This window comes from Sus scrofa, chromosome 2 (assembly GCF_054392235.1).
Source record: "Sus scrofa isolate SSC_HxYL_T2T_F1_AM1 chromosome 2, Sscrofa_HxYL_maternal_Yorkshire_Landrace_v2.0, whole genome shotgun sequence".
Taxonomy (NCBI): domain Eukaryota; kingdom Metazoa; phylum Chordata; class Mammalia; order Artiodactyla; family Suidae; genus Sus; species Sus scrofa.
This window is the reverse complement of record NC_139384.1, coordinates 140,747,701-140,774,458: the sequence shown is the minus strand read 5'-3', so window position 1 is coordinate 140,774,458 and position 26,758 is coordinate 140,747,701. Positions and strand designations below refer to the sequence as shown.

At 43.6% G+C, this 26,758-nt stretch overlaps 1 protein-coding gene across 8 annotated transcripts in view; it reads right to left on the bottom strand.

The window, feature by feature from the left end:
* Window positions 1-25,925, bottom strand: part of MEGF10 (multiple EGF like domains 10) — a 174,152-nt gene extending 148,227 nt beyond the window's left edge. For all 8 annotated transcript variants that reach the window (XM_021084704.2, XM_085014442.1, XM_085014441.1 and 5 more), the window contains exon 1: window positions 25,686-25,925. In XM_021084704.2, coding sequence (XP_020940363.2) covers window positions 25,686-25,731 — 46 coding nt within the window. In that variant the 5' untranslated portion in view covers window positions 25,732-25,925. The remainder of the gene's footprint in view (window positions 1-25,685) is intronic.
* Between the last annotated feature and the right edge of the window lie 833 nt (window positions 25,926-26,758).

Below are 26,758 nucleotides of genomic sequence, written 5' to 3'. Positions count from 1 at the left end.
ACCATGAGGCCATTGTGCTTCCCTTAAATACCTTCAAGTGCCTTTCATCTTTCAAAAATTCTGGGTCAGGACTTTGCTACTATGAAATAGGGCAAAATTTTACAACTTTTATGGGAATTTTATTTTTTTAATCTCTCATTCTTATGCTTGAAGATCGATTATGCTTGATCTTCTTTTTGGAACTGTTTCTTGTTAATTTATTTTTCATTATTTTGTAGGGCCTAAGGTAATTTTTCAATGGCAAAATCATTGCAAGAGTGGTCCTCTCTTACCTCATGTATTTATAAGCTTTGTAGTTTCTAGGATGATTTTAAAACTATTTTTAATATACCATTGGGCAATTTTATCTGCTTTCCAAAGTACTTTTAAGTTCATTTTCATCCAGGAATGACAACTGTATTGACTTCGTATGGTCCCAGTATTTTAAATTGTTTATCACTTTTATATCTTAGCAAAACTTATATCAGGAATGAGGAAATGACCAAATTTTCTTTGGCCCTTCCTGTGTCATTTATTTAATTCTATTTTAACATTGGAATATGAAATAAAGAGTTGAGAAGTAATTTAATTAATTAATTATTCATTCTAATGGCAATAAACAGTTCAGTAGTATTGGTCCTTTTGTTTGGCTTTTTGTTATAAAGAAAAAGTAGGTTTTACTGAATCTAGTTTTAAAACAAGGCCCAGAACCACTAACTTGTGTCTAGCTTTTCAGTTTGACCAATTCATCTTTTTTTTCCAATCAACTTCCAATTCATTCTCTGTGCTGCCACGAATTCTCTTAGAACAGAAACACAAAAATATCACACTTTTACACATAAAAGCTTTTTAGATCTTGCTTTGGGTGATAAAGTCCAAATCGGTATGAATTTACTCAACTTGATATGAGTCCAGCCTTATCACCCAGATGGTTCCAATGGGTATATTTCACTTCTATGTAACACATGAGCAATTCCTGCTATTAGCATTTCCAAAAATATTACATTCTCAGAAGTCTATGTCTTTCCCCATGCTCTTCTTTCTTTCTTTTCTTTTCTTTTTCTTTTTGTCTATTTAGGGCCACACCCACAGCATATGGAGGTTCCTAGACTAGGGGTTGAATTGGAGTTGTAGCAGCTGACCTACACCATGGCTCACAGCAACGCCAGATCCTTAACCCACTGAGCGAAGCAAACGTCACCAGAAAAACAAGGTATGCAAACACCCAGAAAAAATGCTCAATAATTTACGACATTGTTACAGTCTACAGTAACTGAGGGACCACCTTGCCTCAATGTTTTCATGAATACAGTTTACATGTTACATGTAACATTAATACAGTTTAGAAAAGAGAAAGATTACATTATAATTTAAAATAGCTACCTGAAATATAGAAAGGAAAAGAAAGGGATTCATCGATTTTTAGGTTTAATTTTCAGAAGTACCTAAGGCCTTCGATGGCCTTTGATGAAGGGCACACTGTGACTACAAGTGAAAGCACATTTTAATGGACTCCAATTGTACATACATGTTTGTATAGTACCCCGATAAGAAGAGAAAATGAAAAGCACAGGTGAGCATAACTACACACCAAGTATAATTTAAGAATAAATAAATACATAAACTGTATCATTAATATCAATATAATTACAGGCTTCACAATGAATAATACCTTTACTATCAAGCAGATTCTGATAACTTTTTTCTTTTTTTTTTTTTTTTTTTTTTGTCTTTTTGCCATTTCTTGGGCCGCTCCCGCGGCATATGGAGGTTCCCAGGCTAGGGGTCGAATTGGAGCTGTAGCCCCCAGCCTACGCCAGAGCCACAGCAACACCGGATCCGAGCCGCGTCTGCAACCTACACCACAGCTCATGGCAACGCCGGATCGTTAACCCACTGAGCAAGGGCAGGGACCGAACCCACAACCTCATGGTTCCTAGTCGGATTCGTTAACCACTGCACCACGACGGAAACTCCAGATTCTGATAACTTTTTAAGAGCAATTTGCATGAAAAAAGTTAAAGAACTAAAGCCATGAGTTCTGAGTTCTAGGAGGGCCACAGGCTTTGCAATTTATGACGTTTTCTTTAATCTCTTTCCTTTTTCCATTCTTGATCTTTTAAATATCTTTTCCCTTTTGCCTTTATTATAAATACCCTTCCCTGACTTTCTTTAATTTCAAAATCTCTAATAGCAGTATTTTCACTTGATCATAAATACTGGAAACCACAGGCAGCAGAAAGCATTCAAGATTAAGTTGACCCTATCACACCGAATACATTAATCTCATTCTTATGAAGTTTCTACAAACTGTATTACTGTCATTTGTTCAAGGTTTTAAACTTTCTAACCATTTAATTTTAAAAGGAAAAATAAAATCTAATGGATTTAAACTACACATGAAGCCCTTCTCAATTGAAGAATCTATGGAGGATGGAAACAGTTTCCTGCATGGGTTATATTTTTCTTGCCCTGCTAATTTGAAAGGTTCTATGATTTATTTCTATGATTCTCTCAGGTCCAACTGCATGCCTCTCTAAATGTTTGAAATTCGAACTATTACATAAGCTTCCTATCAACTTACTGCTCTCTTTGCAATAATGTATTCTCTCCTCCCATACCTAATTAATGATGTTTTGGGGACACAAGTAAAAGTATTAGTCTTTTCACTAAAACTGCACAGAAATCCAGATGGAACCAACTCTCCACATCCTCACTTTGATATGCTGTGTTACCTTGGGCTGCTGGTCGTCTTTTCACATAACTAACCCCATCTCCTCAAGTAGACTACAAGCTCCTTGAAAGCAGAGCCTATGGTTCCGTCTTGTCTTTCACCCTACTCCTTTAAATATTTTGAAAAGGCCCTGGATCCCATTTTACAAAGTTACTGATTCATTTCTACTTCTCTCCCTCTCTCTATAAGAATGTAATAGATATTCAATACATGGCTGCTAACGCAGACAGGTTGAAACTTGGGGCTGCAGGGCGTGCAACATTCACCCTGTACAGGGCAGTGATCTGAGAGGTTTAAGGGAAGTCAAGGGATCTCATTCTGTGAGCCAGAGATGATTTATATGAGTCCAGAGGCTTGAGGTGAGAGATTAATGACAGAATGGAATCATACCTGGGAAAAATAAACATCTGTGTGATTTTGAGAAACCGAGCCTGAAGTGATCTATTCCACCAGAAGGTGGCGCTTTAGTTCGGGGTCATGCTTGGCCAAGTTTCCACTTCATCTGAAAGGTATTTCCATGAATTTATAAAAACATCTCCCCAGCAATGGAACTGGAACTAAAACATGAGTTGTATCATCCCAGAAGATTTTGCTATTATTAAGGAAAATATAAGAAAATTAATTGGCATCTGATTTAAAGAACAGCTTTGCTTTTCCAGCAACTGAATAATCGTAGCAACAATGTCTTCCCTTGAACCAAGGTCTTTCCTGCTGTACCTAGGAGGGCTTACTTCTTGATTCAAAGTGTACATAGAGATTTAAAACAAATTTTAACGCGGTAAGGTCCGAGTCTGAACATACACCTATTTTTGTATTTGGCAAGAAATACGTTTGCCATCAATGGCAGAAAATGTCTAAATCGATAAATGTAGTAAAAGAAAGTGATTTATGAATAGTAGGTGTCACTTGTGTAAACAAATACAGAGTGTCATTAAGGTTGGCACCCCTTTCCATGTATGCGTGTGTACAAATGTTAAATATACACAAATTGCTTGTTCAAGGCTCATCAGATGAGCAGGTCAAGTTTACGCTTTATTAACACATGGACTGACATTAAATCCAACCTTGATTATATTCTGTGAATCATCTGCCTCATTGGGTCAGACTGAGAGTTAAACTGAAGAATACAGCCAACTAGAAACTCTCTTGGAAATATCCTGCAAAACTCAAAATTAGACCTAAGGAGACAAGGACATGAATCGATAACTTCATAAAATAGATGCAGAGCCTTTTCAAAATACTTAAAACCAATGTCTACGTAAACCTCTATGCTTATGGCCACCCTGGTTTAGAAACCAAAAATCAACCCCATGATACAAACGCTTTTCCAAATTTACACTATCCAATAGTCATGTAGAGACATACCAAGAATGGGCAGAACATCATGTGTCTTTCCCCAGAGCACCACTGGTCACACAGGCCCAGCTCTGAACAACCCAAGGAAGTGCTCCTGAGAACGTTTCCAGCCATGTCCTCTTAGGATTGAGGACATACCTTTTCCACCTGTCCCAAGTGATTAAATTCTTAGATCCATTTTCTCTAATGATGAGCCAGACTCATGTTCATCATTAAAAAAGAAGGGAAAACAACCTTAATGAAGACGTTTGCCTTAGAAACTGCCACAATCAAAGACAGACCTTTTCAGATGTAATTAAATTTTTTTCCAGGATAATTTATCTTATTAAAATATGGTAATTTACCATGGTTTCGGGGTTATTTGAAACCTTCCCAGGATTGAAAGCTGAAGTTAATTTCTCGCTATAAGCAGTATTAATTTGAACCAAAGAGATTCAGGGAACATTTCATATTCACGCAAGCACATAAAAGCTAAAACTGTTTATTTATATCTAAGGTACTCAAAGGAATCCGATGGTACCCCCGGAATCTGCACATGTTTCGTATTAGAGTGCAAAGGACAGGCCAGAAAGGACAGTCCCCACCAAAACTGATCCAACCTGTCCGTGGTAGCACCCTAGGCTGAGAAGGACTTAGGAAGGAAGCCTTTGCAGGGATGCCATTTTTGACGACATGAGGATGCCCAATTCAAAAATCAGCATGATTGGAGGTTTAATGAGGCACTTTGTTATTCCGTGCAATAAAAAAATAGAGACAGGGTCCTTCAGGCTTAATTACCACATCTGTTATTAGGCACTTCACCATGATTGACTGGAGTGTATGTCGGACACGGTGCCAAAACAGCCTCCCCATAAAAGCAGCTTTCCGTTTGCTGCCTGAGTGGCATCAGCCCCTGTTGCAACCAGGATTTCCATGGCAAACAAGCAAAGCTTGGCATGCACAAGCCCCTGTGCCAGCTGACGGCACTTCTTCCTGCTGCCAGTTAAGCTTCGAGCAGGGCTGGGCCACTTGCTCTGATTTCTGCTTCTCTTTCTCCTTCAGGCTCCACCACACTCGCCTGCAGCCCTTGATAAACAGGTACAGTGAGGAAAGGAGGGAGCAAAGCCAGGCCAGAGGCCCAGCTCTGGCTATGCTGTGGGGCCCACTTGAAGACATTCACATTAGGAGTTAGGATGCACTGCTGCAGAAGAAATGCATTTGCCAGCTCCTGAGTGAAAGATGGCTTTTTAAAAGGCAGCACCACCAAGAAGCTGGGTTCTCAGGATACTCGTTCCTTGGATGCCCTGGGCCCTAGGAGCCAAGCACCAAATTGGATTTTAGGAATTTAATGTTTCATTCGGTAACAGACATATTAGAGAAACTTATTCCCCATCGTTCCTTGTCCCCGGGAAAGCTATTCACTGATACCTTCAAGTCTGGAAGCAGGCCAGTGTGGATCTACTAATTAAGCTGCAGTTCACTGGAAAAGGATCGCCTTTAAAAAGTGTGCCCTCATTCAACTTTTCAAATCTGCAAAAATCCCGATACCCACAGCTCTCTGTAGCCCTAAATCAAATTACCGTGCAGGCAACAGTGCAGGGCAATTACTAGCATAGAAAACCATTCTTCAGACCAGATGCACAAGCAGGAAATCTCCCATCTGATGCCAGGTAACTCACCTAACCCTAGTTGTTACAGAAGTTGAGACATGTGCTTGTAACACAGGTAATGCAAAAAGGCTAAAACATATATACCTCGTAAATATTCTTCTGGAACCATCGAGTATAAGGAAAAATGTCCTTGAGGCATTCTCTCTCTGTGTTTAATTTTCTCTTCGAGGATGAGGTGGTATAAATTTATGATGCCCTTTCCAGTTGCATCTTTATACCAAGCAATATCCACGATGTTTTGAATGTGTGGTTACTATCAAGGGTGCTTGGTGCATAGACTACAACCCGGAAATAAGAGAGAGTAAAGTATGAGGAGTTGGCAAGCAGGGAAAGGGTTTTCTAAGCCATCGGAAGAATCACAGCAGCATTTAATAAAAATGAAAGGAATGTGTGGCGGTTTCTAAAAAGGAATGAGCATTTATAAGAGTCATTGTCTGTATACCTGGAGGTGTTTCAGATACGGCACAACTCTTTCTGTCCTTGGGATGGAGACTCAGGGTCAGTTCCCTAGGGGTTTGCCCCTAAGGTCTGCCCACTTTTCAACAATCTTTCCAGCCTGAGGGGGAAAAGGACTTTAATAAATAGAGCTCAGACTTCTCGGACAAATGGCAGTCCAGTTTGGGGTCATACACTTCCTACAAGTCATGATTGCTAAAGGGCCCTCTCCTATTCCCCACACTTCTGAAATAGAGCCTTTCTCTCCTCAGCCCCTATAATATAAATGATTGAGGCTCTCTTCCAACTAAGCCTTTCCCTCTCTCTCCCTTTTCTCTTTTTCCACAATGAGCCTTTGTGATCTCTTGAGAAGAGAGATGGTAGAGCACGGCGAGAGTGAAATCAACCAATTCTGAAATTATATAAAGTCCCATTGCCGAATAAGAAAAAAGAGCTATTTCAAAGCAAAATTCCTTCAAAAGATAAAATTACACAAGTAATGGGTTTTGTGGTATTACAGACAAAGGAGCTATATGTTAAAATATCTCAAAGCAATTTGGCAATGATTTTTTGGCGATGGTACCAAAAGCACAAACAACAAAAGAAAAACCAGAGACATCAGACTTCGTAAAAATTAAAAACTTGGATGCATCAAAGGTCACTGTCAACAGAGTGAAAAGGCTACCCACGCAATGGGAGAAAATATTTGTGAATCATATATCTGATAAGGGACCCATATCCAGAACATTAAAAAAACAAAAAATCCTACAACTCAGCAACAATAAAAGAAACAACCTGGTTAAATATGGGCAAAAAACTTAAAGATATACTATTGGTCAATATGCACAGGAAAACACATTCAACATCACTAATCAAAAAAGCAAATCAAAACCCACAATGAGATAAGATATCCCTGCACGGGAGTTCTCTTTGTGGCTCAGCAATAATGAACCCGACTAGTATCCATGAGGACGCAGATTCAATCCTTGGCCTCCCTCAGTGGGCTGAGGATCCGGTGTGGCCTTGAGCTGTGGTGTAGGTCGCAGATGTGGTTCAGATCCTGCGTGACTGTGGCTGTGGTATAGGCCTGCAGGTGCAGCTCTGATTGGACCCCTAGACTGGGAACCTCCATATGCCTCGAGTGCGGCCCTAAAAAAACAAACAAAAACCAAAAAAATAAAAAATAAATAAATAAAAAAGAGAGAGCGAGAGATCTAGAAGTAAACTAAGTTCTAAGGAGTAAGTAGCAAATGTCTGCCCAAGAGGTAGGGACTTTTTCTTTGCTTTTTTTTTTTTTTTTTTTTTTTTTTTCCTTGTCTTTTTTAGGGCTGTTCCCAGGGCATATGGAGGTTCCCAGGCTAGGGGTCTAATCGGAGCTGTAGCCGCTGGCCTGTACCACAGCCACAGCAACACTGGATCCAAGCGGCATCTGCAACCTACACCACAGCTCACGGCAATACCAGATCCTTAACCCACTGAGCAAGGCCAGGGATCGAACCCACAACCTCATGGTTCCTAGTCAGATTCGTTAACCACTGAGCCATGACGGGAACTCCTTGTTTGCTTCTTTTTATCACCTGTCTGCATAAGCAAAACACACATTCACTCATTATTCCATGGATCTTGAGACCCATAAGCTGGTTGCTAGAACTCAAGGGTAGAAGGAGAGAAACTTCAGCAAACAATAACAACAGGGCGATTCTGTGTCAGCCCAGTACCCCTGCAGCCTCTTCTGCAGGATCTGAGCAGAGGGGGACCAGAATGTCACCTCTGTGCCCACCCAGAGAGCTCTAAAACAGATCACAACTCCTCCAGAACCCACAAACCGAAGCCAAAATAGACCATTTAGCTCTCTCTCGACTTTAAGCAACCAGAAACCAAAGGGCATCCAACACGGTGAAGCCGCCATGCCTTTCAGAGTCCCAGCTCTGCCCACGTCCACCCGAATTCAAAACTCCAATTGGCTGGTTTAACGTAGAATATGAACAGACTTAGGGAAGTGGGCCTGTGTGTGCTTTTGCTCTGTGAAGTGCTACGGAATGCGAGCTTTGGGAGTAACTTGCCTACCTCGATTTCAATTCTAAATTTCTCAACTTGGATTTTCTGGGTCAAAACAAAGTAGCTTTGCTTTGGGGTTCTGTTCTCCCCGCCCCCTCTCCTCTAAGGACTTAAGAAGTAAGATGACACAAAACAATGCCTTTTTGAGGGTAGAATGCAGAGCTCAATCCCTTCTGGCAGGTACTCCTACAGACCAGTTGTTATTTATAATACCTATAAGGGAGAAAAGAGATTAAAAGATCAAGCCCCGCTGCACTTCCCTACAAAGCCGGCCACAGCTGTACCAGGGCTTTGGAGCAACTGGTCCGCGAGGAGACAGCGAGCCTTCTGTTGTCCTGTGGGGTCTGCTCAGGTCACTGCATGTGGCATGGATTAGAGGGTCCTGGTTCTCTGTTACCCAGAGGGCCAGGACTGGGCTTTCCAGGCCACTCTCCCAAACTGGGGCTTTGTGCCATCACCTGGCACTCTTTCCAGGGTCTCTTGGGGGAACAGCAGGCGCTATCAGGCTTCAAATGCTAACAATTTCTTTTTAAAATTTGCGTATAAATTTTTTAAAAAGAGAGAGAACAATTCATTTTCACCCTTTTTCCTGAAGATCTGTCCTAATGAAGTGAAAGAAAACATATCCATCATGAACGGAAGAAGGGAGTTGAGACTTGGTCTGGAGTTGGCTCCGAATGGGGACTGAGCTACAGTTGCGCTTTAAGTTCCATGTGTCGGAGCCAGGCTGCAACATAACCAGGAGCCACCGCAGAGGAAGAGCCCCAAGGAAAGCAGCTGTCTCCAAACTCAGCCTCGGCTTTTCCAGGGCAGAGAAGGCAGAGGAGGAGCCAATTCTTCAAGTCACACTGTTGTGCTCCCTCCATTTGGTATCGAGATCTGTTGCCACCGTGCAGCTCTGGTTCTGCTGGGGGTGCTGCCAGTGAGGAGCCTTCAGCTCTCCTGGTCTCACCTGCCCACTCAGCCACACCCTACACTCCAGACACCCCCAGAGGCTTCCCTATCAAGTTCATGGGGTTGGGAGTTCCTGCTGTGGCAGAGTGGGTTAAGAACACGACTGCAGTGGCTCCTATCCCTGTGGATGGGCAAGTTTGATCTGCATTCCTACCCAGTGGGTTAAAGGATTCAGCATTTGCCACAGCCCTGTGTAGTTGCAGCTGCCGTTTGGATTCAATCCCTGGCCCAGAAACTCCATACACTGTGGGTGCAGCCATTAAAAAAAAAGACAAAGGTTATACACACACACACACACACACACACACACACACACACAAAGGTTCAAGAGGTTGCAAACAGCTTTTTTGTTTTCTTTTTAGGGCCTCACCTATAGCATATAGAAGTTTCCAGACCAGGGGTCAAAACGGAGCTGTAGCCACAGGCCTACACCACAGCCATGTGTCTGTGACCTATGCCACTTGCAGTAACGCTTGATCCTTGACCCACCAAGGGAGGCTAGGGTTTGAACCGGAATCCTCATGGACTCTGTGTCGGGTTCTTAACCTGCTGAGCCACAAGAAGAACTTCACAAAGAGCCTTTTTGACCTTTTCATCTCAAATCAGAAATCAGGCACAGAAGAGATTTATGATACCTACAATAAAACGGTGGCAGATTGAGATCTCAAGTCGAGAGCTTTTGGCTCCAGATGCACTGCTCACCCCATCAGCCTGGACTTCCTCGTCGAGCTCTAGGGGGACACTATGCCCCCTCACTCTAGAAGCATTTATTTGTTTCACACAAGGCCACTGACCTTGAGATTTAGGGACAATGACCTAGAGATTGACATCACTGTTAATGCTTTTCATTGGCACCAAGACAAGAAAACACACACACACACACAAATCGCTTCGAAGTGTTACAATTCTAAAAGTGGGCAGCTACACTCATGAGAAATGGTGGAATTTCAAACTTGGGTGATTTCACCACCTCCCACAACTCAGCATAAAGTACATCTAAGGTAAAACTTGAGCCAAACCAATGAAGCGAGACTCCCCCAAAGTTAATCTCTCCTTAAGTAATTTTGCTTCATCTGGACTTCTTTCCTCTAACCATGGGGTCCCTGCTGAGCCTTCAACAATGATTCCGAGGCCTGACACTGACCGCCTGCAGGCGTCTTCACTTTCCCTCGCTGCTCAGCTGCCAACAACCCCTGGGCCACAAAGAAAGGGTGGGACGGTCCCTGCCCAGGGCTTTTTCTTTGTGGGCACAGTGGCCAGAGGCAGGCAGAGGTCATCTCCTCACGTCTCAGGGAGCACACCAGTCAAGACACTGCACTGTGGTCCCCAGTACACATTGAAGAGCTTTGCTCTGCCTGGGGTCTTACTTGTGATACATCCAAGTCCTAGACAGAGACTGGGAAGCTGCTTTTGTTTTCAAGAACTGGGTTCTTAGAACGTGGTGACAAAACTTGCCTGGCTTCCAAAGCCCTGTAGTTACTGACTGACACTTTGTTCCAAAATCCTGCCTGTCGGGCCGTGGTTGCCATCCTCCTCAGCAGTGGAGCCTGACACACTCACCATCAAAGCAAACAGACAGGGCATGCTGGCCACCATGCAAACGGGTCTCCCTTCTGTGCCAGCAAATGAATCCACAGGCCACTGGGGCCCTAATGACATGGCCTCGTTTTCACAAAGGGAACAACCCGGCCAAGAAATGAAAGATGCTTTTCTGAACGCTCCAACTAGATGAGCGTTTCCTTAGAGCAAGCTAATAAGAAATCCTTCATCCATGGAGAGAGTTAACATCTCTGTCTGCCGCAGCTGAACTCTGTACATTCAGAAAGAGCAGAGTTTTGTCCTTCAAGGAGAGGGCCACATATAAGTGTACACTTAAAATTCTAAAAGCAAATATAGGGGACCACTTTCAGAAGCTCTCTGAATTTCATCACAACACAATACCCTCAATCAAAGAAAATCATGCTGGAAGGTGACACCTGGACCTAGAGGGCTAGCTTATAGGATGACAAGCTGGAGCATAAACGTTAAACCCCACAGCAGTGATGGGCTGTGGGGAGGTCCTCCGAACAGTCCCCAGGGGCTGCACAAACAAAACTACAAAGCATCATTTACATCCTGCCTTGAAAAAAAAACTGGCTAGGGTTTGTTTGTTTGTTTTCCCCAGCCTTAGCTTGGCAGAGCTCCACATCATAAGCTTTTTTGTTTTTGTTTTTGTTTTGGAACAGCGGAAGAAAAGTGCCTTTGCTCCAGGCTGGTCTTCACCAAAATAAAAGCAGACCATCTGTCTAGCTCTGCTGAGGAACTCTCTGCACCCGAGTCCTTGGCTGGGCTCGGGTACAGCCCTCACCCTTCCTGACGGAGGGTGTCTTCTTTCCGGTGGGAGGAACCACCTGACCTCTCCCGGTCCAGGTGAACTGCCCCCTCGCGGCACAGCCCCCATTGCTGGCCCTCCCCTCATGCTCACCCCTTCAATTCCCCTGCCTCCTATGAAAGAACAGCTAGGAGGCCAACTATTCAAAACCTGAGAGTCCAAAGTATAAATCATCCACCTCCTGCCTCACGCCACATCCTCGGGACAGTGCTTCTCACTGGGTGCTGACTGTGCACCACTCATCAGCACCTCCGCTAGAGGAGACAGGGTCTTGGGAAGTTTTAATCAAGCAATGATGCTACCTCGTGGCCTTACTGCTGTACCAGGGGAGACAAGGTCAAGATGACCCACTCGAATGAGAATTAGGTCTACAGTCAGGTTTTCTTCTTCCTGTTATTCTCTTGTCCCCTCTAGTTCTGAATAATCTCAAAATTAGTCAGATCCACAATAAGAGGAAGGAAGGAAGGAAAGGGAGGAAAGAAAAAGAGAAAGTTTCTATGTCTTGGTCTGCTCAGGCTGCCATAACAAAATACCACAGACTGAGTGCCTTAAACATCAGAAATCTGAGAAGTTCAAGACCTAGGTACAAGTCAACCCAATTTCAGGTGAGACTGCTCCTTCTGGCTCCCAGATGGCCACCTTCTCATTGCGTCCCTACATGACAGAAAGAGTGTCCTCTTTTTATAAGGGCCCCAGCTCTACTGCATTAGGGCCACACACTATGACCTTATTCAACCTTTATCACCTCCCCACAGGGCCCAACTCCAAACAAAGTCACACTGGGTGGGGGTGGGGGGGAATAGGACTTTAACATGTGAATCTGGGGGGGACACAGCTCAGTCTCTTGCCCTATGCTTCACCACTTGGGGACTGCAAGATAAATGATATATATCGTATGTGCTCAAGAAGTTTATATTCTAGACTCGATGTGTACTAAAAATAGAAGGGCCCACCACCTTTAGGCAGCCACTTCCCACAAGCTCCACTGTGTGGAGCTATGACATTTTGTTTCTCCATCCTCCAGTCATCAGTCGGTGGGCATTTGGGTGGTTTTCACCTTTTGGTTGTTGTGAATAATGCTGCTATGAACCTTGGTGCACAGGTTTTTGTTTGAAACCCTCTTCTTAAGTCTGTTGACATCTCACTAGGGAAGAATAAATTCATTAACTAAAAGCCTCATCCTAATTCTGTAGTAGAGATAGAAAATGTTTCTCTTAGTAAAATGCCATTGTCATTAAAAAATGTGCAGATCCGGGAGTTCCCGTCATGGCGCAGTGGTTAACGAATCCGACTAGGAACCATGAGGTCGCGGGTTCGATCCCAGCCCTTGCTCAGTGGGTTAACGATCAGGCGTTGCCGTGAGCTGTGGTGTAGGTCGCAGACGCGGCTCGGATCCTGCGTTGCTGTGGCTCTGGCGTAGGCTGGTGGCTACAGCTCCGATTTGACCCCTAGTCTGGGAACCTCCATATGCCACGGGAGCAGCCCAAGAAATGGCAAAAAGACAGAAAAAAAAAAAAAGTGCAGATCTGTGAATCAATTTAACAAAAGTTGTTGTATTCCAGAATATTTTCGATTCCTTACTACTTATATCAAAGTATGTCAGAGACCATGTTTTCTGACTTCTGTGTTTAATCAATAGGATCTTAAGCACTTGAACGATTCTTTCATAAAAAGCATCAGCAACCGTTTTTCCTAAATATGCTATTCTTCCCCAGTTTAATATTATTTGGTGTTAAATGATGATAACTAATATTTATTGAGCACTTACTCTGTGCCCACCACTATGTTAACTCCCTCTGAAGTACATGCTGTTATCATTTCACAGGTAACGAAGAGGCTGAGAGAGCTTAAGCAGCTGGCCCAAGGTCATGAGGGTTGGAAGTGAAGATCAGATCTAGACCCAGGTTGTCCCATGTCACACAGTATTTGACGAGGCCAGCCAGGAATAGACCTAGACCATCAAAATCTTGCCTCCCAACTCATGATTTTAATCACATATGCTTGTGTAAATCAACGTTTAACCATTAAGTCCAATGTCCAAAGGAGACGTATGGGAAGGATGCTCAACCTATTACAGATGTGCTAGAATCATTTCAAAGCCAAGAACCCCAAACTCTCCTTCAAGAAAAACAAAAGATGGAGTTCCCCTTGTGGCACAGCAGAAACAAATCCAACTAGTATCTGTGAGGATGTGGGTTCGATCCATGGTCCTGCTCATGGGTTAAGGATCCAGCGCTGCGGTGAGTTGTGGTGTGGATCACAGATGTGGCTTGGATCCTGCGTTGCTGTGGCTGTGGTGTAGGCCTGCAGCTGTATCTCTGATTTGACCCCTCACCTGGGAATCTCCATATGCCCCAGGTTCAGCCCTAAAAAGCAAATAAAGAAAGAGAAAAATAAGAAAAGAAAAGAAAAAGAAAAACAAAAGTCCCTATTTTCTCCAACTGAGTCTACAGCTCCTTGTGGTAACAGCAAGCTGGGACGTTCTGTAGGTACAATGGCCCACAATGAGTGTGGCCAATGTCCTCTAGACGGAAGAAGCACCACAGGCTGCCCATGTGCCGGAATCATGGTTTTGGCTGACATAAGTGAGAGAGGTGAGCCAAAGACCCCACACCTCATCCCACTTTGTCCCAGTTAGTTAAAAAATAGAAGTTAGTTAAAAAAAATTAAAGTCGTCTAATATTAGACTTCAGGAAAGATGTCATCTAAAGATTCAGAAAAACATCCACGATCCAATGTCATTTTCCTGTTTTTCCTGACAGCTTACAATCAGCAGGAGGAAGATGGACTGTGGGCAGGAGAAGATGTGCTAGCTGGCCAACCTGGGAGGGTGCTTTCATTTTAAATTCTGAAGAGTGGGACTCTGTGGACACTGCTGCCTCTTAGGCACTGGATTTGCTGCCTGGAAAAGTAGATGGATCACCTGTGGTGGCGCTGGTCCACTGCTCTCTGACACACGTTGCCTGGCTACGGAAGTAAGGGCAAATGAGAGGAGGTTTAAGGCTTCAGGCCCTCTTAGCCCCACCAAGACCCAAACATTAGTACAGTTGGGGTTCTCAGGGTTTACTGTTTTCCATTGCTGCCACAGTTTTAATTCTACATTAAACTCAATGGTTTAAATTTTTTTCAAACTTTTTTTTTTTTTTTTTTTTTTTTTTTTTTTGTCTTTTGTCTTTTTAGTGCCGCACCTGCGGCATCTGGAGGTTCCCAGGCTAGGGGTCCAGTCGGAGCCGTTGCTGCCAGCCTACGCCAGAGCCACAGCAATGCCAGATCTGAGCTGCGCCTGCGACCTACACCACAGCTCAAGGCCACACCAGATCCTTAACCCACTGAGCGAGGCCAGGGATCGAACCCCCAACCTCATGGTTCCTAGTCGGATTCGCTTCTGCTGCACCACAACGGGAACTCCTTTTACAAACTTTTAATTAAAGTATAAAATATATACTAAAGATGTATACAAATCAAAATTAAACAGCCTCACACATTTTCACCAAATGAACACACCCACTTAACCCAGCTCCGAGATTAAACTGAACAATAGGATCATTCCAGAAGCCCTCCTTAGCCAGGGCTTTAATCCTGACATGAGAAGAGGTCCCAGCAAGCATCCTATGCCTAAGAATGCATTTAGCATTAAACGTGCTCCCTGGGATATGAACAACCACAATAAAAGACAACATATCACTGCCCTATTTTTTCAACACAAGCTGCATCTAGGCAGAACCTCAAGCAGAGCACAGAACTCATCCATCACACCACCAAGGAGCGAGAGCCTCTCTAAATCACAGGAATGGAGTCAAATGAACAGGCCTAATGACAACGAACTGAAAATTAATTAACTGATCAGGAGCATGTTTAACACAGTTCTTCTGCCACCTGCAGAGAACAGTCTCCTCTTCCCCTTCTCCACTTCAAAGGCATCTCTAGCATTGGTAAAGCCCAATATCCACTTAGTAAAGTATCCACAAACTCCAAGGGGAGGGGGGGAGTAGAAACCTATGAATAAACAAAGCCACTTGCCTCTGCAACCCACTTGCTTCTCCGTCATTAATGGACTTAACAGTGATAGTCTGTAATCAAGGTGAGACGATGGACTTAATTACAAGAAGCTCTAAGTGACCTCAAGTAAATCATGTGTTGCCTTCTCCTGGGTACAAAACCTCCTTTAGCCTGATACTCCCAGTCAGAAAACCTCTTATCTCAGAGACAAAAGGATTCCTACGGCCAAAGAGTACCACTAGGTAATGGGCTCTCCATAACTCATCACACCCAGGAAAGGCTCTCCATAACCCATCACACCCAGGAAAGGCTCTCCCCATTCAGTCTCACTCAAGGCTGTACTCTAACCTAAAAAAAAAAAAAAAAAAAATCCATCTACAAATATCCTCAAGAATGAGCGACAAAGTTTCTCTTTAAAAAGAAACCCAGAGGCCAAGCCTGAATGAATGACATACTTTCTCATAAAGGGAGTAATCAGGCTAAAAGAACAATCCTGTGTGAAATATCTGTGACCTTTCTGAGGCTATGACCTTGAATTCGAATCTTTTTCTGAAGCAAAGAATGTAGCCAATTGTTGGGCTCTGGATTAGATCTGCACAGGAAGTTTGCAACCCTTTCCCTCCAGGGCTAGAATCCAGTTTGGACATTGGGGGTATGGAATGGCATCTATCTGACCTTTGGGGAGTTCCTCCAAACTCATAACTGTCCAACTATATCAATAATTTTCTCAAAGATTTAACTGTATTTCTATCTCAAAAAATTCTCAGTTTCTTAAGGGATATCTGAATCTAGATTTAAAAGGAAATTATTAACACATCATATATCATATGTGTGGCGACCACACCACAGAACAAAGAATTAATCTCGAAGGTCAGCAACAGGCCCTGATTTAGGTCGGCCTTCAGATCAGAGAGTTGTCTTTGATGAAACTGGAGAAAAGTGGCTAAGAAACGTACCTTTGCCTGTCATAGGCTGAGGGAGACCTTTTATTTTTAAAATCAAGTATAAAACCCTTCAATAAGATAACCCATTGGGTAGAGTAGGAAACAACCCTTCTTTGGCAAAAGATCAATTGGGAGTGACTTGTGTTCCTTTAATGTCATGTCTTATGCTCCCAAACCAGGAGATTAATGACACTTCCGCAAAATTACTTTTTTCCTTCCCAAAGGCTACCTCAGACACATGGCTGCAAGTAGTTTAACTGTGAAAGGCCTTGACCTCCTTTCTTTGTCTCCCTGATTCAAGTGTGTCTGTTTCCTTGGGGCTACCAAGCTCAGTTGGATGGCTGGCCAGAGTGAAATGGAGCATCAGCCAAGCCCTGAACAATGAGTCCCTTTCTCCGGCTGTCACATGAACAGCGTTGTGTTACAGTCATTGTCCCTCCAAGCAGAGACGGAGAGGCACGGGTTCTCACAGACCAGCTATTCTCTGACCGCCTCTGACCAAGGCACTAAAATATTAGAATGGAAAAGGAAAAAGAAAGGGAAAAGGAAAGGGGGAAGGGAAGGGGAGGACAGGGAAGGAAAGGGATGGGAAGGACAGGGATGGGAAGGGGAGGGAAGGGAAGGACAAGGATGGGAAGGGAAGGGAAGGGTTGGGAAGGGATGGGAAGGACAGAGATGGGAAGGGAAGAGATGGGAGGGAATGGGAAAGGAAGGACAAGGATGGGAAGGGATGGGAAGGACAGGGATGGGAAGGGGAGGGAAGGGATAGGAAGGGATAGGAAGGGATGGGAAGGGATGGGAAGGGCAGGGATGGGAAGGGGAGGGAAGGGAAAGGAAGGGAAGGACAAGGATGGGAAGGGATAGGAAGGGATAGGGATGGGAAGGGATGGGAAGGGGAGGGAAGGAAAGGGATGGGAAGGGAAGGGAAGGGAAGGAAAGGAAAGGAAAGCAAAGGAAAGGAAAGCAAAGCAAAGGAGCTTGTGTCTTCTAAATGGAGCAGAACAGCCCTTGCAAAGATTATTAGTGCATCCATGGGTCAAGATACCCAGGGGTCAGGATACCTGTGTCAGAATACCTTGTCAAAAATACCCATCCCCAGTGCTCGCTCCAGCAGCACATAAACTAAAAAAGACATATCTCTGGGCCCCACTGCACCCCTACTGAATCAAAATCACTAGAGGTGAGCCAGTATCTGCGGTGATTCTCATGTCCCTCAAGTTTGAAAGCAGAGGCCTCAAGCTTTTCTAACCTTGCTGATGGCCCAACTGTGCACATCTGTCTGTTGAAGGGGCATTCAGGAGATGAGGGGATATTGAAAAGACAAACAATTTTTACTGTGGTTATGGAATCTTCATGAGAGGGGAAACACCTGAGGGGAAGAGAGGTGAGCAGGAGGAGGGCACCCCGTAATGTGGGGAATGAGAAAGGACATTTAAGAAAAATAATAATGACTGTGGAGAAGATAATAGGAATTTGGGGGTGGGGTCAGCAATGAGCCAAAAGAGGTACAGAGAGAACAAAAGGAGGTGCTGCAGCAACCTGGCTGAGGCTGCACCTGCAGAAAAGGATGGATGGTGAGAAGGGTCCAGGGTGGGGATGGACAGATGGCTTTCAAAAACAAGCATGTTGAATATTTAGTTCTAAGTTGTAAGCATGTTAAATATTTACTTCTAAGCCTTAAAAGTCAGCCACCCTGAGTTGAATGTTTGGTGATACTGTGTGAAATGAAGGAGCTAGGAAGTGATATTCAGGGTTGGGCGGATGGCCTCAGGCTAAAAACAGACTGTACAGTAGCATGGCAAGATCATCTCTAAATTAAACTCCTTAAAAGAAAACATGAATTCAGATCCAGATGATGCTAGAAGGCATTTCAGTCCTGTCTCCACCCATATCCCCCAAGAAGGTGGTTTAAAAAAAAAAAAAAAAACAGAAAAAATTTGCATATCTCACATCTTCTCATGGAACAGGGGCTCAACTTTTACTTGACTCTCAAGAAGCTGCCCCAAACCACATGGGTTTACATGATATAAAGATAGCTGTGTAATATGAGGGCTCCTTTAATACACATAAGTGCTGTGGGAGCAGGCAGAATCTAGTCCCATAGCCTAGGGTGTGGCTGCCATAAAACAATTCTCAAATGTTAACTCATTACTCCCCTGGAATGGTTTAGTCACTACTCTTCAAGATGTCTTGCAAATCCCTGCAGCCATGTGTTCGCACCCTCTATCTAAAATGCCTCATCCACTCCAACCCTCTCTCCTTCAAGGCCCCAAATTGCCAGGAAACTTCTGGTGAGCACACAGAGCCCTCTCGCTAGGACCAGCCCTCAGAGCAGCTCTTAGAACTCCCCACCTGGCCTCCGATACACCCAGCCTGACCAGTCACTTGGATTTTTTTTTTTTTTATCTCTTTTTAAGGCAAGTATCTCAGTAATTACACACAGCATTTACCCCTATGCCCTAAACATTAAATACGTATCTGATGGAGCAAAAATAAAATTCATACCATGTTCTTTCTTTCTTTCTTTTTTTTTTCTTTGCTTTTTAGGGCCACACTCGCAGCATATGGAAATTCCCAGGCTAGGGGTTGAATTGGAGCTGTAGCTGCCAGCCTACACCACAGCAACGAGGGATTGGAGCCAGATCTGCGACCTACCAATCACAGACCAACAGACCACAGACCACAGCTCACAGGAACGCCAGATCCCCAACCCACTGAGCGAGGCCAGGGATTGAACCTGCATCCTCATGGATCCTGGTCAGGTTCGTTAACTGCTGAGCCACAAAGGGAACTCCCACCATGTACTTTCTTAAAGAACCAAAGTTGCATCATGTCATCGATTCCCTGTCTGAAAAGAAAAATAAATTACCCTTTTCAAAATATCAGTGGGGTAGATATTTGAAATTTTTCATTTTGAATGTAGAATTAATCCCTTAGATCCAAAGCAAAGATTTCATAGTTTGATTTCGTTCTGTGGGAAACCAGCTAAATTTGGAGGGCTTGATTTTCAACTTGCCATCAAAAACTATTTGTTTTCTTAAAAAAAGACAACATGATTCTTTACCAGAAATTACTACAAAGATCCATCATGGGAATGATTATCTGTGGTGAGGTTTTAGATCTAACCCCATTTATGTGGCTCGGCCAGCACGGCCAGGATGTTAACAAGCCACTCAGTCCCCCTCTGGTATGGGGCCTCCTTGAGCCCAAAGATGAGATGTTTTTAACAGATGCTGATATCGGGCACATGTACAAATCAAGACGAGGCTTTCTATACTGAAATACTGTTTTCTTTGTCTTGGAAGAGAGGAAGGGCAGAATTTATTGCCCTCTGAGTAGGAAATTGAGGTGGTTCAAATGCTTTACATACTTACTTTATCTAGAGTATAAATCACTGGACTTGAAACAAGAGAGGAAATCACTAGTAATGAACATCAATAACAACAGGATATGTTATTAAATTCACACTTTCTAGACTGGCTAATGGCACAGAGTGTGCATCATCAAACAGCATCCACTCAGTGACCTGAAGTTTTCCAAATAAAGGAAAAAAAAAATTGGTCTGGATCTCATTTTTTTCCCTCATAGTATGAGAAATCCTTTTATTAAGAGCCATAAATTAATCCTCGGCAGTAACTATCTTTAAAATGAGTGACAGTGATCACAGTGAAAGATAATCTTAAATTGAAATGCCATAAAATTTGGTTGTGATGATTGTTATACACCTATAAATATAATAAAATTTGTTAAGTAATTAAAAATAAATAAATAAAATTGGGAAGAAAAGAGAGATGAGATAAATACAAAATCTTGGGAAATTCAGAGAGAGGGAATGAACAAACAAATGAATGAATAAAGAGATTAGGAGACGCATTAAGCAACTTACAAAAGTACAGCTTAAACTAAAGTAGAACAAGTTCAGACCGGAAACAGTTGAAAAAGAAGACAAATGAACAGAACCCAGTGAATCTTGTGTTGATTCTTAAAGCTAAGCTGTTTTTTGTTTTTTGTTTTTTGTTTTTTTTTTAACGAAATACTGGGTATACATCCCTGAGAAAATGAGAGTAGAGGCAGTTCTTAAGATTGCTTTGTTTGAAGTCCAAACAATTTGGATGTTTGCACTTCATGCACTGATGCTGCTACCTTTTTGCCCTGTGTCTGAAATTCTCATACATCAGCCTATGAGTGAACTTTTGTTTATTTTATGGTGGAGCCATTTTTGAAGCATCACCATCTTTGTCATTATCCTGCAATTTTTTTCACTTGTTCAAATAGTAGTACAAATTTCCATTACTATAAGAAAAATGAGTGGGAAATGAAAACAATTAAAAACCTTACCATATGATTTTTCCCATAAACTTAACATGTGAGACAAAGGAAGTTTACTAGACAGGCCAAAAACGGCCAATCTGTAGTCTGAACCAGACACTTATTTAACTTGAACAGGTCAACCACTATTTGAATAAGGAGGGAACACCAAAATTATAGGACATTCAAAGAAAGAAAAATTAAAGAAAGTAAACAGTGAATATTATGCCTAAATGAATGGCAAGATATAATTAGAACTTTATTATATACTTATCTCTCTAGGGCCAGCATCCCTATAACATGCAGGCTTTTGCACAATCTTTGGATCTGTTTTTAGGACTGCACCCTGTACTGAAGTAGAAAAAATAGTACTGAACCAGTCACCATGTTTCTGATCAAAAACAAATACAAAGGGGTTTATAAACTAAAAAGCACAGGGTAAACCATTACAGTGTCCTGACACTGTCATTCACAACCACAGCTACCCCAAAGGTATGATCAACTCAGCTCTTGTATCATAGTTCTGCCATAGTGCTGAACCTGTAACCTTAATTCAGTGGCATCTGGTGTTTCATAAACTCTCTTAGAATGTTCAACCTTGTCCTTTTTACCAGGTTAATTTTTATCAGTTTTCTTTCCTTTTTTTTAATAAATTAAATATTTATTTATTTATTTATTGTATTTTTGCCTTTTTCTAGGGCCGCTCCCTCGGCATATGGAGGTTCCCAGGCTAGGGATCTAATTGGAGTTGTAGCCATTGGCCTAGGCCAGAGCCACAGCAATGCCAGATCTGAGCCATGTCTGCGACCTACATCACAGCTCACGGCAATGCTGGATCCTTAACCCACTGGGCAAGGCCAGGGATCGAACCAGCAACCTCATGGTTCCTAGTTGGATTCGTTAACCACTGAGCCATGACAGGAACTCCTATTTATTTATTAAGTACAGTTCATTTACAATATTGTATTAATTTCAGGTGTACAGCGAAGTGATTCAGTTATACATACATATATATTTTTTCAGATTCCTCTCCCTTATAGGTTATTAGAGAATACTGAGTATAGTTCCCTGTGCTATGGAGTAGGTCCTTGTTGATTATCTACTGTATACATATCTAAACCCAAACTCCTAATTTATTCCTCCTCCATCCCTTTCCCCTTTGGTGATGCTAAGTTTGTTTTCTGGGTCTGTGGATCTATTTCTGTTTTGTACATAAAGTTCATTTTATGACTTTTCCTTCCACTTCAGGTTATAAACTTTGCAAACCATATCTAGCCAAATTGTAAATTCTTGAATGGCTTCGCCACAGCCCTTAGTATGTACACAATGACTATGCCAAACACTTGATGTGTTTAAAAAAAAAAAAAAAAGTCGATTGCATTTATTCATTCATTATTATGCCACATTCTTTAGGCATTTATTATGTAACTAGTATGTGCCAGCCATTTGGATAAAGGCTCAGAATTAAGAATGATACACTCAACAATCTGTTGGAGAAAAATTCAGGTAACATAGTTGATGCACTATGAGAGTTGCTATATTAAAGCTATCCACAAGGCAGAACAGAAATCACATCAGATATCACTGCTTACAGTGAGAGAATTAGGAAAAGCTTCCGAGGGGAGGTCTTAGTTAAACTGCATCTTGAAGGTAGAGGGTCATAAGAAGTTGGTTAGACTAAAAAGAAGAGCAAAGACATTTTCCTGCAGATGGTACGCCACACACAGTTAGGCCAGAGAGGGATGGAAGAGGCCGTGTATTCCTTAAGAAAAAGTAACAAGATCAACATCAGTGGGGTGGAAAGGCTAGAGAACAGGGAAGCAGAGATGCAAAGCTGGTTTTGCGTATTTTGTTGGGAGGTTAGGCTTTATGCTGTAAGCCAGTGGTTCTCCAAATGTGATTTGAGGTCACTTCTACCAGATTCATTGGAGGATCTGTTCAAATGTAGATTTCTGGCCCTCACATCTGGGGTAAAGCACTGGAATCTGCATTTTTCAATAAGCATCCAGGTGACACTGATAGTCACCATCTGGGGAGCTGCCAAAGATTTTTTTAAACAAGGGCATGACACACTCAGATTTGTATTTTAGAAATATGCTATTAAACAATCATGAGGAAGGTAATCTGCTGCTGCAAAATGAGCATGTGACTTGGGTTTGCATTAGAACCATCTGGGGAACTTGTAAAACTGCAGGCTTTTCACATCTCAACCAAGACTTACTGCCCCTGAATCCAAGTGGAGGGGACTAGGATTTATATTAGGTTGACTATGAAATCACCATTTTTACCTAGGCCAAAAATGGTCAAATTTTGGCAGTTTCTCAGACTTCAATCTAGTACTTTTTTTTTTTTTTTTGTCTTTTTTTTTTTTTATTAGGGCCGCACCCCAGGCACATGGAGACTCCCAAGCTAGGGGTCAAATCAGAGCTGTAGCCGCTGGCCTATGCCACAGCCACAGCAACACAGGATCCCGGCCTCATCTGAGACCTACACCAGAGCCCACGGCAACGCCAGATCCTTAACCCATGGAGCGAGGCCAGGGCTGGAACCTGCATCCTCAAGGATGCCAGTCAGGTTCATTTCCGCTGAGCCGCGACGGAAACTCCTCACTCTAGTACTTTTAACAAGCCCCTTCCATGTTTCTGATCTACATCCAAGTCTGAAAATAGCTGATGAAATATAAGCAAAGCTAAATGCTTTTGCTTTTGTATTATCAGTGTCATGATTCACGTGGATTGACATGCAATGAAGTAGGGACATAAGTTACGTACCTAAAACAAATGTTAAAAGAAAGAAGTGATGTTTGAAAGCACCTGCCAATGAGCTGGGGTAGATGATTTAAGGAGGTTAGAGCCAGAAGGAGCACCAGACCTTATACAACCCTTTTCCCATCTCCCCACACAAGTGTACACACCACGAAGCCGATGAGAGATGTGCCCTGCTGGAGGTTATAATGAATATTTTGTGCAGTTCCTCAGTGACACATGCTCTTCATTTTAACAGGGATTGAAATCATTAGAGCTAAAAAGTTATTTGGGATTTAATATATAGAGGGCTAGTGCTGTGGGAAGCACTAATCTGGATATGCATGTTTGCCTGGGGAGGGGCATGGGCACAAAGCATGGACTCGTGCACATCCATTTCAAAACCGAAGTCAATGAATTTACATAACATAGAACCTAGAATAGATGCTTAGTAACTATTTATTGGACAAATAGTTGACCTCTAAAAAAAATAGGTTAAAAGAGGTAGAGAAATGCAAGGAGTTTCTCAGGCATTTACAGGTTGTCAACTGAGTGTTGATTCCCCACCCGTAAGCCTGTCCCAAGCACCCTTTGGCACCCAACCACGACCCCTCCTCTACAAACCCCAGCCCTGCCACATGCATCTTTCTTCCTGCTGAAGGAGCCCCAGCAGTAACACAAAGCAGTACAAAGATGATGAGAAAAGTTTGACAATGCATCACATTGTAGGTGGGAGTGAAAGCCACATGAACACAGTTTTCAAAGCCCATCCAAATAGGAAGAATAGCTAATACTTACAGCTAGCTAATAAAAACGATGTCATCACGATGCAACAATAGTTAACAATGTTATCAGAGCGAATATGTGCTTACTATCTGCCAGGCTCGTTAGCACTCCACACACATTCACTCATTTAATTCTTTGAGAAACCCTCTGGTATAAGCATTGTTATTACCATTCTGATTTTATAGATGAGGAGAGAAGTTAAGTAACACACAAAATCACATAGCTGCAAAGTGGCAGAGTCGAGTTGCCCCCAGACACCCTGGTCCCAGAGCGTGCCCTCTACTGAACTATTTAACCTCAGAGCAGCACAGCAAAAAGTAGCCTGCAAGCTGACCCCTTGAAGCAGCCACATCAGAAAAAATAATCCAGACTTAGACTTTTCATCCATAGAGAATGAAGCATCTTTAGTTGGGAAGACCATACACAAAGTGAGACTCAGCATATAAAGGAGAGCAGTCAGGAGAGACAAGAAGAAATGGCATTTTCCTTGGCCTTGGAAGAGCATGGGTATCTCTGCCTGAGAACTTTGGGGCTAATAAAATCTCCAGCTTTAACTTTCTTCTAAAGACTTTGGGTCCTCATGTGGGGATATTGAGGAAGTATCAGAGATATCACTATATTTCATTTACTCAGTGGTATCGTTCTTATTTCCAGAAAGAAAAAGACAAAATATTTCCCTAAACCAGGAGTAAAAGTCATACATCAAAGGAACTTAAAAAATCAATAGGAGATAGGTCTTTCACTGGTTTAACTACTGTTGGAAGAACTGCCCCTCCCAACCTTCCCTGAGGAGCCAGGTATTCAGACAAGTAGGAGACCCCTCCAGCTTAAGTCACCCAGCCTGTGGTTCTGAAGCCCCCCTAAAGGACGCTGGGAGCACAGGAGGAGGGAATATTCCCACGTCTGACCTCACAGTCTGAATATCAAGTGCTGGAGAAAGAGAAGTTCAAAAACAAGTCAAGACCCCAGAGAAGAAGTGAAACTGATCTGGAAGCAAGGGCTCCACTGAAACTGCTTTTCATTCTCTCTCTCTCATTCTGCCCAAACCTCCCTACACCAGCTGGGACACCAGACAAGCACCAACACAAACAAGGGAATACCGAGGCAGAAATTATGCAAAATAAAACGCGTAATGGGGGCATCTCCTCATTAAAAACACTCCAAGAAGTTCCTACCCGGCCCCAAGTAAGAAGACCAGATTCAAACATTAACCATCAACCCTTGAGACAAGTAAACAAGCCCATCTCGCGTCGCCTCACGTGGCCCCCGGGTGTCCTGGCTAAAGAAAATGCGTCCCCCACCCTCAAGAAACCGTCTAGCGTCCAGCCAAGGTCCAGCGGCTGTCAGAACTGTTTGCCCAACTCTTACCCGAGAGCCTGAGATTCTCAGCGCAACTCTTTCCCCCTGGTTTCATGCAAGGCCAGCGGAGAAGCAAAATCTGTTCCAAACAGCGCAGTTAGCCTCCCAGCGGTGTTCCAGACGAGAGCGATACTTAGGAGTTTTGGTTCAGGCTCAAAGGTGGAGACCCGCGGGAAAGCAGGCGGGTCTCTGCGCGTTTCCAGACCCCCAGTTTTGCACACCAGCAAAAGACTCGCTGTAAACTCAAGTAAGGTCTTCTCTGTCTGGCCCGAGATGCTGAAGGAGGAGGGGAGTAACCCGAGCCGGTTCGGGGATGCAAGCAGTTGCCGCTCCTGCAGCTGCTGCCGCCGGGGCAGTGACTGCTGGAGGGGGGAGTCACTTGGCGCCGCGCACAGTCCCCAGTGCGACAGGCAGGATCCTCCCAGCCCGACTCCTGCGCCCGGATCGCAGGTCGCCCCTGTCCGGAGGGGCTTGTACTGCCCGGGAGTGACTCCGCCAACAGTCCGGCTACAAAGTTGGCAAATCTTGGGGTCACCGCATGAGGTGAACCAAGGGGTGACGGAGAAAGTGCCCGTCTGCGTCCCGACCCACTCTTGGTGCCACAGTGTCAAAGTCTCCGGAGGTCTTCTAGAACCGCTATGAGGATTGGGGGGCCTGGGGACAGCACCCGAGCGACCAGCTGGAATGGACTGCACGTCCCCAGCAGTATTAGGGAGGGAGCGCAACTGTGGGACCGAGAAAGGATGGGGGACCTAGAGGTACACGAGTGTGCGCTGCAGCAGCAAAGTGGTTGGGGAGGTGGGGCAAGGAGTTGCGGGTGGGGGTTCGGGAGCTTGCTTTACCGAGGCGGGGCGGGGAGAGAACTCCCCGGACCCACAAGAAAATCCCTCTAGGCTCTCTAAGCGGCCCCGCGCCGATATTTCTTGGGGAATGGCTCCCTCTGCTGACTCGCCAGGGAGGCCCCGGGAGACGCAAGGACCGCAAGTTAAACCCACGAAAAGGCTTTTCTCCAGCTGGCTGCTAGCAGGACATGAATTCTGGAATCTCCTTACTTCTCTGGCAAATCCACCCTCCTCTTTCTT